This window comes from Candoia aspera, chromosome 8 (genome assembly GCF_035149785.1).
Source record: "Candoia aspera isolate rCanAsp1 chromosome 8, rCanAsp1.hap2, whole genome shotgun sequence".
Lineage (NCBI taxonomy): Eukaryota > Metazoa > Chordata > Lepidosauria > Squamata > Boidae > Candoia > Candoia aspera.
This window is the reverse complement of record NC_086160.1, coordinates 66,674,613-66,686,672: the sequence shown is the minus strand read 5'-3', so window position 1 is coordinate 66,686,672 and position 12,060 is coordinate 66,674,613. Positions and strand designations below refer to the sequence as shown.

The window sequence follows — 12,060 nt, the reverse complement described above, 5'->3', positions numbered from 1 at the left end:
TAAAATTGCAATGTAAGAACATTTACCTTCTGCCCCAGACCATCTTTTTTGTATCCCAAGAGTTCCAGATATTTGCCACGTGAGTCTTCCTCAAAATGCACCTTCAGAAAAAAAGGAAATAAGGCATTTGAGAGAGTGACTAATTTCTGTGTTCTTCCTCTCAATGCAAGACACGTTTTCCAAACAATTACTGTAAATTATGATAAATTTCAAATGATACATAGCTATGAAAATCCTGTGGCAAAGCAATTGACTTGAGGGAAAAAGCCCTCAGAGGGCAGCAAAATCATCTCTACATGGGGAAAAATGGGGGGAAAATGGGAGAAAAATGAAGGCAAACTGGATTTTTTGTCTTCCCTTACCCTTCTTCCTAGAATTTGTAAGTAATTTCACAAGTTAAGCCAACAAAATGTCTTCTCTTCAAGATCTATTATTTCTAAGTATTAACCCATTTTCCAGGAGATAGACTCTATCTGGGTGAGATTACTGTGAGATGGCCAAAAGGCCTCTTTAGAAAACCAACATCTTCCTCCCAACAAAGGGTTGCCCTGCAGGCAGATCCTACATGATCTACTTCTTTCCACACAGGTGGATCATTAAGACCTACCTCCACCTTGTCAGAACTGTCAACAAATAACTGAAGGCCTGTTGCTTTACAACTTGTAGGGGCATGCATAAAGCACCTCACAAATCACTAAGCAGCTACTTTGTCATCTCCAGGACTTGCCATGGCTGCTTGGAAGTGATTTCTGGCAGTCTCTGAACGCCTTCTTCCCACTGAAGCAGGACCTTGCATGCCGAGACAGCTGAGAGCAGATTCTGAAGCAGCCACCCAGATCTTGTAAACAACAAGCCTGCTTTAATTATTCAAAAAGAGGTGCTTTATATGTACTTTTTTAGGTTGTGACGCGGTGGCACTGCGGGTTAAACCGCTGAGCTGCCGATCGGAAGGTCGGCGGTTCGAAACCGCGCGGCGGGGTGAGCTCCCGTTGCTCGTCCCAGCTCCTGCTCACCTAGCAGTTCAAAAACATGCAAATGTGAGTATATCAATAGGTACCGCTTCAGCGGGAAGGTAACGGCGTTCTGAGTCGTCATGCTGGCCACATGACCCGGAAGTGTCTATGACAACGCCGGCTCTAAGGCTTAGAAACGGAGATGAGCACCGCCCCCTAGAGTCGGACACGACTGGACTTTACGTCGAGGGAAACCTTTACCTTTACCTTAGGTTGTGAAATACCTCTTTTGAACACTTTGCAAATGCCCAGATGAGCACAGCAAGGCCAACATTTAAATTTATCTTTTGATTCACCATCTTACTTGGCAGGGTCTGGATCTGAAGTGGATGAAGCTGTGGTTGATCCAACATGGACACCCTCACTATACTGGGGCCCATGCTGGACCCAGAAATACTTTCCACTTTGAATCTGAATGCTGCATGCCTCTAGTTTTTAAAATGAGAGAGAGATTCTGTATGCAATCAACACTGAAAATCACCTTCAGGAATGACCACACGTTCCTCTCAAGGTCATTCTTGGCTGCATCAATTTTCTTCTGACAGTAGCTGATGAAGGCTTCGGCCTGAACCGCTTCCTGCAGCTGATTGGACCGGTTCAAGAATTCCTTCTCGGTGACAACTTGACTAATGTAGACATGAAAGCACGGCTGGGGATGTTCTCCTTGCTGTTGAGGCTTGCTGTTCTCAAAAGTGACCAGCCTCCCTCCAAACTGGAATTCAAGCAATCAGTTGCACCGTTATCCATCTCTACGCATACCACCAGGTGGCCCTAAGGCAAGTCCTTCTTGGTTCTCAGTCTGATATATGGGAATTGCAACGGTTTGCTTCACAAGGACTTGGCAGTAGGAAACACACTTGTGAATACTACAAATGAAACCAGCCCTTTTTTGTCTAGGGGGCCGCACCCTCCATTTAGGTCACGCAGGATCTGGCCATTAACACTTCCAGAATTGGTGGAGCCAAAACACAGAGCAATCATTCAACTCAAAAGACAGTAAACATGGCTTACATTCTGAGGAAGGGGAGCTATGGATAGCTGCAGTATATATTATTTTATGTATACGTCTACTGACCTTTACAACAGAGATTAAAACCAATTCATAACAACTAAATGTTGAATTAAAACAAATCTAAAAGAAAAGCCATTCCTAAAGTTACAAATATTAATTCTGAGAGAATAAAACACAACTGTAAATCCAGCAGGAGTGAACCATTAAGATAAAATCTAAATCACAGAATGTTCAACGTAGCTGCTGTTAGACCCTTAGCTATGTTACAAGGAATATACTTGTTGGTCCTTGTGATAAAAACGTTACATAAAAATGGACGCTTCCTGTTTATCATCCCCAGAGGTAAAGCATTCACGGATGTTTATACCAAGTGCAAACATGAAGGATATACTCAACTGATTCTGCACTTGGAGACCCCTTTAGTTATATTTGGTTTATGACTGGCTGCTTCATTCCCTGGTTGGCCATGATCTCTTTTTTATATGCATTGTTTTCCTTTTTATCTCAAGCAGTTGGGTGGCCTTGAAATTGGGCGGGTAAGTAAGTAAGTAAGTAAGTAAGTAAGTAAATAAATAAATAAATAAATAAATTCCTTCTATGTCGGATGTAATGGATGCCTTACGCCTACGCAACGGTGCCTCTAAAATAACATCACCGATGTCTGTGAAGCATCCTGCAGAAGACCGATCGGAAGGTACCACTTTCTTCTAAACAGAGACTTACTGAAAAAGAGGCTCCCACGGGCCGGCGGATCCACTTCGGTGGCTTCTTCAGGGGCAGGATTGTACTCTGTGGGGTGGTCTGTTGTGGGAGCTGCAATGGAGGAAGGGGCTGCCCTGTTCCAAATGGATCGAGATTGCCAAAAGACAAGGAGAGCTTTGAAAACAGAAAAGAGAGAGAAAATAACGCCCTGCTCTTCAGCTGAATCCAATTCCAGGGCAGACTTTTATGTCAGAACCTGTTTATCATTTCTCGAATGTGCTTTCTGCAATTTGTTTTTAAAATCAAAGGCTTATAGGCAAGGAATTTAAATGGATTAGGGCACGATATGAACAGAGCCAAAGAACCGCTAGTACTGGTCAGCATCCCATCTGTTCCTCCTTGGCAGGTGGACATTTAAAGCCTTGTTAAAAAAAAAAAACCAATAACATGGAGTTCTGAGACAGCCAAGGTATCAATCACTTATTTTTAAGCGTTCCATCACGTACTGCAAAACCTGCCTTTTGCCGTTTTTAAACATGAGATACCTTGTCTGCTTGTTTTTGTCGCAGGCTATCTGTGCTTCCTCCCATGATTGAGTAAATGCTGATTCTGCCATCAAAAGAAGCAGCAGAGAGAAGGGCAGGATTCCGGGGACACCACTGCACATCAAAGCACCACTGGGTAGAGGTAGGAAGCTCATATAACACCTGTGACCGGAAGAAAGGAAGGACAACTGTGGCTGCCAACTGCAAAATTGGTCCGCGACATGTATCAAGGTACCGAGCAAGATGTAGAATTAAGGGTGTACAAAACATTTCGTTTCAAGCAGGACTCAGCACGAAACTTCGCAAAACATCCTAGTTTTGCATGCTGATGATACCTAACCCCATGCCATTGGATGACTTGCTCACTGGCCTCATGTACATGTTGAACAGGAGTGGGGAGAGAGTGGAGCCCTGCAGAACCACATGGAGTGGGATCTGATGGTAGACCTCTCCCTCCCACCACCAGAATTGACTTTAACCAACCCCACAGGAAGGAGGAGAAACTACCACAATACTATGCTCCCAACTCCTTGAGTTGATCCCAAGGGATTCCATGATTGAGGGTGTCAAAAGCTGCCAAGAAACAAGGAGGAATGCACTACCCCCATCTTGGCCCCTCCGAATTACTGGTAGTCCTCAACCTACAACCATCTGTTCAGCGACCATTCAAAGTTATGACGGCACTGAATGAATGGTGGTTACGACTGGTCCTCGGAGTTCCAGCTGTCCCAGCACCCCAGGGTCATGTGATCACAATCTGGGTATTTGGCAACCAGTTCACACTTACGACCGGTTGCAGTGCCTCATGATCGCATGATCACCTTTTGCAACCTTCCCTGCCATCTTCCCCAGAAAGTCAATGGGGAAATCGGCAGGGAAGGTCATATGTCACTGGGCTAAGTCTCCCCCACCTGCACACCTTCCCCCAGCCTCTCTGCACTGGCACCGCACTGGCCACTCATGCACCCTCCCTGACCTGCGCCAAGCCACCCTCACGTATCCCCTTGCACCCTCCCCAACCAGCGCCTCTCGCACACCCCCTTGCAAACTCACGCACCCTCCCTGACCATCCCACGCACCTCCCCTGACCCTCCCCCAGACCCCTGCGCACCCCCACGTACCCTCCCACATCTGGCAGCAGCCACTTATCTGCCAGCCTGCTTGTGAGTTACCTGGGACTAACCACTTCCTGCCAGCTTCCCAACTGATTTGGTTGTGGGAAGCCAGCAGGCAGTTGCCTTGCCTAACAACCATGGGTTTGGTTAACAGCAGAAACCAGGACTGCAGGGACTGCTGTCGCTAAGCGAGGCGGTCGCACTTTACAACCGCATTGCTTAGTGATAGAAATTCCAGTCCCAATTGCCATCGTAAGTCAAGGACTACCTGTGTTTACTATTACTGGATTTTTAAGGAAATTTTGTATCGTATTACATGTCCTTGTTTCATTAATTTATACAGTTAATAAATAGTCACATGCAAGCATTTCCAAGCCCATCTGCATGCAAAATTACATCGCAAAATGTAAAGGTTACATTCAAGGCACACAAATAGTTTAAAAAACCCAAAACAGTAGCTTGAAGAGAAAATTTTAAAAGGTGGTAGTCAAAAGTTAGCTTGGACATAAAGTAATGGTGAGAAGTTGATGAGCTCTTTATGCACTGCCCAGATAAGACATATTTTTCCATTTCTAAAGTTTAAATGTTACTTAGGGGCCATGGTGGCTCAGTGGTTAAGACGCTGAGTCAGAGGACCATTAAGGTTGGCAGCTTGGCAGTTCGAAAGCCGAGAGCATGAGCTGCGTGACTGAGTGAGCTCCCATCAACTTGTCCCAGCTCCTGCTAACCTAGCAGTTCAAAAGCATGCAAATGCGAGTAGATGAATAGGTACCACTTCGGTGGGAAAATAACAGGGACATGAAAGGGGCGTCCCCCGGGGAACAGTGACGTTACTGGTAAATCCTTTCAATACTGAAGCGCCCTGGTAGGTGCTTCTGACATTAAAAAAAAAAGTTACTTAATAGCAAATACCTCTCCTGTGTTTGGATTGGAACAAAGGATTTTAGAATCCTTTCCGCAGCTCAGCAGTAGTTCAGGATCTGCCATACTCCAAGCAATTGTCAAAATACCTCTGTGTAAAAAAAATAAATGCTTATCAAACAAGCAAACATTGCATATATGTAACTGTATATTTTGGCCTAATATCTCCATCACTCTTCTCAACCCCATACATAAAATCTGTATTTTATGCACCTTGCATGGTTTTCAAGGACACGAAGCGGAGAAGATGCAAATCTCAGATCCCACATCTGGATTACGGGCAGCCGGTCATCTTCTGAAGCCAGAACCATTTGTGTAGCAACCTCAGGATGCCAACCCAGCCCTGAGCAATGCATCTGAAATGGTACAACCCATGTTCAATTAACAACATTATGTAAAAGAAAACTCCTTCTCTTTTAGGCATTCAAGACTTCTTTTACAGGCTCCATTACTAACATGGCTTCTCTTCCTTAGAGGGACTATTCTGATCTTTCTTTGACAAGCTTAGGGATATTAAATCTAAATGGCACAGTAGCAGGAAAAACCCATACCGTATCAGTGCTTTCTCAACTGTTTTACACTTCCGGTATAACAAGGTTATTAGCCATCTCCTTTTAAGCACTCTGAGGTGTCCAATAAAGGCAAACAAGAGTGTTTTGTTGAATTAATCTCTTTTAAAGAGTGTAGAAACCTATTTAGTATTCTTTAAGACCATCAGCCATTGTAATAAATGGAGCCACGCTCCTGCCATGATGTCAAAGTGTCACACAGTAACTTTTTAATTATGCCCCTAATGATTTTTTTTAAACCGGATCAATTGCATTTAACACATAAATTTAACACCATAGTTGAATAGCTACCCGATTGCTGTGGTCGCTGACTTTGATGATAGGCTCATTCTTCCTGAGATCCCACACTGTAGCACGACCGCTGGGGCTTGCAGAGGCCAAGATATGTTGGACTTGTCTGTTCCATGCAATACAGCTGATATCTTCAGGAGGCTGTTGGGAAGAAAGTTTGTGAACTGATTCAACTTTCCTTAGCCCAGTTCTTACTCTACACCATGAATGTGTTAGCTCTTTCTCTACTACTCAAGCAAGGATCACCAACCAGGAAGTAGATGGGATAGAAGAGTAACTGGGAAGAACTGTCAAGTCATATTTACAAGATGGGATTAAGAACGCAATGTGCCTTCAGAGGAAAACCTATGGGGCAAGCACATGACCTGGATACTCCCCAAAAATACAATTCTAGGTATCTGTTATTCTAAGGAACATAATGCTTCTTTGACTCTTTCTCACTATTCTTTACCAGTTTTTCTAGAATAACTTGCAAACACCTAAGAACATTTGTGCACTTTAGAACATGCATACACTGTAGGAGAAATCAAATATATTTTCTTTATTTGAAAAGTCATCACTGGACACCCACTAAAACCAGAGATAGGACAAATCACCAGAGACATACAGAAATTCCTCCTTAACAATCTTCAGACCTGAGGAGGGAAATAAGGAGGACTGTGAGATTAGAAAGACAGATTTTTCCCGACAACCAAGAATACACCTATGTCTGATAATGGTCGGTGTTGGGCAGTGACCCTCTGTAAGACTACAAGTGAAAATTCCAAGCCATATTAGTTGAGAATTCTGACAACTGTCATTCATAAATCTGGTTGAACTCTGTTGCAGAGGACAATACAATCTACAATCTCTCTATGGGATTTTCAGACATTTGCTGCTATTAACCAGCAGCCCAGTCACTTTTGGGGATGTGATGAACTTTGGAGCCGATGCCATAAGGATCCTTAAGGAGGACCTGTCACTGCCTCATGAAAGAAGTGGTACCTTTTCCTGAGCGCATGCAATCCCAGGAAAATACCTCTTTGGGTTAAGGAAGCGCCAATGAGGCCAGCATGAACAGGCATGAGTACACTGTCAGGACTTCCCCGACTCCAATGTGTATTCCCCAGGGATCATACAGCTACCCTCAGAGCCCAGGAAAAATGCAGGTTTTGAAAGGAGGAGTCCACAGGGGCTGCCTGTGCACCTATGCCAGCTCTGAAGCACTTTCTGGCTTCAGATCCAAAATGCAGTACAGGTAGTACTCACTTACCAACCGCAATATGGACACAATATATATCCTGTACCTGTGTCTTGGTGCCTGGAGTCATTGGCGTTGCAAAGTTATTTAAATCCCAGATGTAGATCTCTGACTCATTTGCACCAGAGGCTACTAGATTTGTCTGTAACACAAAGCAAACACTAAGAATTAAATTGCATCAAAAGCACCTTTTTCAAGAAAGTTATTGCCCGTGATAGCTTTGGGACTGCTGGAAACTGTGGTCTAACAAACTTAGAGAGGGCCAGAATGGGGAAGTTTGGTCTGGAATGCTCTGAAGGCACTGTGAAAAGTTATAAGGAAAATCTAACCTGGAATAGATTAACATCCAGAGCTCTTACAGGTCCTGTATGCTTGCTGTTCTGAGCAATCACAACTTCAGTTTCACCAGCTAATATTTTAGCTGGATCATACAAAATTATATTCCCATTTTCACCACCAGCAATAAGAACCCCTGAAAGATTCCCATCAGATACTGTTTTGTGAGGACTCCAGATCAACTTGTGATACCTGCAAGACAATGTCAAGAACACAGGGATAGAAGTTACTTAAACAGATTTTTTTTTCCATCAGTCTTGCTCCATTCTTCTGAGAGGCGATACTGTTGAGTTTGCCAGTAGGGGACCTGGATCAGAATTTTCATTAGAACATGAAACAAACAGATTGGATGATGGTAGCTTATAATATTTAAAAGAAAACCAGTTTGATGTAGTGGGTTAAGGCATCAGGGTAGAAAACAAGGAGACGTGAGTTCTAGTCCTGCCTTAGCCATGAAGCCAGCTGGGTGAGTTTGGTCCAGTCACCGTCTCTCAGCCCTAGGAAGAAGGCAAGGGGAAACCACCTCCAAAAATACTGCGTAGACAACTGCATGGACTTGTCTAGGCCTGTGTTTCTCAACCTTGGCAACTTTAAGATGTGTGGACTTCAACTCCCAGAATTCCTCAGCCAGCATGGCTAGCTGGGGAATTCTGGGAGTTGAAGTCCATACAAGGTTGAGAAACACTGGTCTAGGCAGTCACTGGGAGTCAAGACTGACTTGAAGGCACCTACGTTATTTAAAAACTTTAGACTGGGTTGAGGAGTTTGTGGCCCTCCAGCTCTGCTGATTGACAAGTCCCAGTTACCTCCCAAAACAAGGTCAACAGTGAGGGATGCTCTGAACTGTAGTTCAGCCACATGTGAAGGACACTAGTTCTTCTCCCCATCTAGTTTTTAGTTTTCAAAACATTGGTCATCCTGTATTTGCTGTAAGATGTTTGAACAGGAAAACTCTGATCTGTTAGTATTAAAAAGAATAAATACAACAGTTTAAATCAAGACGCCTCTAGTGACAGGAAGTCAACAGAATAACCAAGGTTGAAGTAAGATACTGTTTCAGTCAGATACTGATTAAAGGGTAAGCAGAATTCCCTTGCTATTCTGAGGAGCGTTTCCTGATACTGTCAAAGCTGACATCAAAAGCAGATGATACAAGCTGAGAGCAATTCCGCTAAACAGATCAATAGGAGAGTTCTTCCTGTCAACTAAATGAACACAGTAGACAATTCCAGGTACTATGGTTTTTAAGCCAATGCCTATGGGCTAGTCAAGAAGACCACAATGGCTTGATCAACACAGCATGGCTTGGTGTGGTATGTGAAGCCAGCCAGAAAGCTGAAGAGGAGGACAGAACTACAGCCTTACATTCTGCTACCCAAATCTAAGAAATCTGCACTTGTTGCACAGTTCTTGCATCCTCCTTCTCCAATCCCATCTCCCTGGCCCAGTAAGTACAGAACGTGTAGTTGATACTATCAGACTCCGCTTCAAATATGGCTTACAGTTCTTCGAACATTCTGCCACAGCTGGTTTTGGCACAACTCCTTCCATGATTTTGGAAAGCAAACTCTGCCTACCTAAGCTGCTTAGAGATCCTGCTGGCACACAGGTATGACCAAATGCACAATCTCCTTAGTACCTCAATAAAGCAGCAATATAAGCAGCACACTTTCTCAAGTGCATTGGTTCTTGAAGCTGATTGCAGGCAGCATATACGCTTTGTTCTTGTTTAGGGAATCTCTGGCATCAAATGGATTATATCCAAGATTTAGTATGTTTATTGCAACTATCTCAAATGATGCAGCCCTTAACGACCACCCATGTTCTAACATTTCCATTTCTATAGTGTGCTGCAATTCTCGAAAGCAGAGATGAAGTTTTAAAATCCAGGACTTACCTATGAGGGGAAGAGAAAGTGGCACAGGACTTCATATCCAGGGCTGGGTCCGTCAAATCAAGTTCAAATATTTCTAGGGAGGCATTGGTACTGAAAGTGGCATCCAACTGCTGAGCAGATGTGCCTGCAAGAAACACACAATTGCTTAATACTGACTTCTTATAAAAAGGGCACTTATGAATTCCAGTCTAATTCAGCACAGCTAAAGGGAAGCATTAAACGAGTGTTGTTCTACAGCTCTCTTTAAAAAACGAATCTTCTAAACGATAATCCCTTTGCTGTTTGCTGCTAGGAGGTGCGAAACATTCTTTGTCCAATCTTTCTGTGTACAGATCAGCTGTTTTTTTCAGTATTTGGGCTTAAACTGAAAAAGAGACATTTTGCATTTTTTGGTCTGCACACAGAGGGAAACTGGACTTCTTTTTTCTGCATATGGACTCCTGCTCCAGGGAGGAGGCTATCTAGCCATCTATTTGGAATGCTTCAGCAGATCCTGCACAAAGCAGAAGGCTGGGCTAGGTGACTTGAGTCCCTTTTAGAGCTGGATTTTGAGTGGGAGAAAGCCCAGGGTATTGGAGGGTAGGGATTTGACTATACTATATCGTTAGTGAATCTTTGTAATACTCGTTAGGTAAGGAAATTAGTAAGCGCCAAGGAAAAAGAGAATTTCATGTGCTATAGCCCTCTGATGTTCAGGGCCCAAGCTGAATCTTAGGTAAGCACTGCAAAAAGGCTGAAATCTGACACACAACAGGGTTTTCTTCCATGTGTACATGGGCAGGATTGTATTATAAATGGATCTTTTCTCTTGGCTGGATGACATAAAACCAAGAAAAAGCCATAAAACAAACGTTATTTCAATTTTGGAACAATAGCTCCAGAAATTCATGAAGTCAGGGGCTATAAAAGATGAACTGGACTTCAACACACAAAGATAGTTTATCTGTGGTGCTAAATAGAAGATCTATTATTGTCTGTTCTAGAGACCTTAATTTCTTAGGCATCCATTTCTACTTTCCACATAAACTCTGAGTTTTTCCAAACTGTGACTTTCAGTTGCAGTCATTGTGAAATATGTTCATGTTTAGAATGAAATATTTATCCTGTCCAGTCTAATGGACTGCTGGAAAGAAATCATGGAAAGGGAATCAGGGCCCTGTGTAACCATCTCTCCAAAAGTAGAATTGAAAGGGACCAAATTTACTGTTGTGGGGGTGGGGAAGGAGAAGTCAGACAAAGAAAGACTGAATTCCAAAACATGCCAGATCCAACTGGGTGTTGTGGAGGGGGGGGGGGCAGGAAAAAAAATCCCCCAATGCATCCCTATGGAAAAGGCATCTGGGCAAAGGTTAAGAATGCTGCCAACAGCTCCATTCTAAGCAGGCCTCCATCATGGCCACATGACTCAGAGTGGAGCTGCTGTTAAGAGGTTGGAAACAGTTTCAGGAGCCATGCTCTGCACTCTTACCCAATCCCATTTTAAAACAACAACAACATACCTGTAGCCAGGTAAATGGGATGATGTTGAGAAGGGCTCCATGCCTGCATGGCAGTACGGTCTATCTCTTTCAGTTTCATCCTGCTAAGAGAATGAATATAAAGAACACCAACACTATTCTTTTATTACTAAGATCACTTATTTTAATTTTTTCAGTGAAAAGGCATCTGGAAAAAAACTAATGGAAACTGGAAACTCATGCATACCCCTTTCCTCCTCCACGTTTCACATCTTTCCCACTAAAAGCATTTCGCTGACCAGTACTGATTCAGATCTGATATTCGAGAACTGAATGCTTCCCTTGGTCTTAAAACATCATTACAGGCAAGATAGACTGACAATACTGAAAAGATATTCACTGATAAAACATACATGAAACTAGAAGTATTCTCTTTACTACCAATCTAGATCATTTTCAAGATTAGATTTCCAAACTGAATGTGATTTCTAAGTAGAGTGCTTTCAATTTGGGACACTGCATGTTTCCAAGTGAAAATATTAAGTATATAAAGCCAATATTTGATCCTCTTAGGATGAAATAGAGGGCTAGTCGATGCTTTGCCTTCAATTTTGTAGCATTCTACTACATTTGTTCTCAATCCTTTCAAAATATAAACAGGATTTGAGTAGACAAAAGACGACTGAGATAATTATAAGTGTGGCATTATGATGCATCTCTCACAGAATTTCTTGATCTCATGTGCTAGGAAACAGGCTTCTTTGTTTATTCTCCTTTATTTTCCACTGGAATCTAAAATTACAAGAAAATAATACATCTACCAAATGCCAGGTCAGTGTGCAACAAAGCTCAACCCTGTGGTTGAGTCCATGAAGTAGTGAATTTATCCTTGAGTGAGGGGTTGGTTTCATCTGTCTTAACTGAGGTCATATACTTCTTCTGTAAAAAGCTATTGCTGAACC

The 12,060-nt window shown here is 42.9% G+C and overlaps 1 protein-coding gene across 11 annotated transcripts in view; it reads right to left on the bottom strand.

The window, feature by feature from the left end:
• The window catches only part of SEC31A (SEC31 homolog A, COPII coat complex component), a 48,430-nt gene that overhangs the window by 31,676 nt on the left and 4,694 nt on the right, over window positions 1-12,060 (bottom strand). For 10 of the 11 annotated variants that reach the window (XM_063309994.1, XM_063309996.1, XM_063310002.1 and 7 more), the window contains 11 exons: window positions 11,141-11,223; window positions 9,642-9,765; window positions 7,738-7,936; window positions 7,455-7,550; window positions 6,169-6,309; window positions 5,522-5,664; window positions 5,300-5,399; window positions 3,273-3,434; window positions 2,749-2,901; window positions 1,495-1,725; window positions 27-101 (listed from right to left, as the gene is read on the bottom strand). In XM_063309994.1, coding sequence (XP_063166064.1) covers window positions 27-101; window positions 1,495-1,725; window positions 2,749-2,901; window positions 3,273-3,434; window positions 5,300-5,399; window positions 5,522-5,664; window positions 6,169-6,309; window positions 7,455-7,550; window positions 7,738-7,936; window positions 9,642-9,765; window positions 11,141-11,219 — 1,503 coding nt within the window. In that variant the 5' untranslated portion in view covers window positions 11,220-11,223. The remainder of the gene's footprint in view (window positions 1-26; window positions 102-1,494; window positions 1,726-2,748; window positions 2,902-3,272; window positions 3,435-5,299; window positions 5,400-5,521; window positions 5,665-6,168; window positions 6,310-7,454; window positions 7,551-7,737; window positions 7,937-9,641; window positions 9,766-11,140; window positions 11,224-12,060) is intronic. The other variant, XM_063309995.1, reaches the window with a different exon arrangement.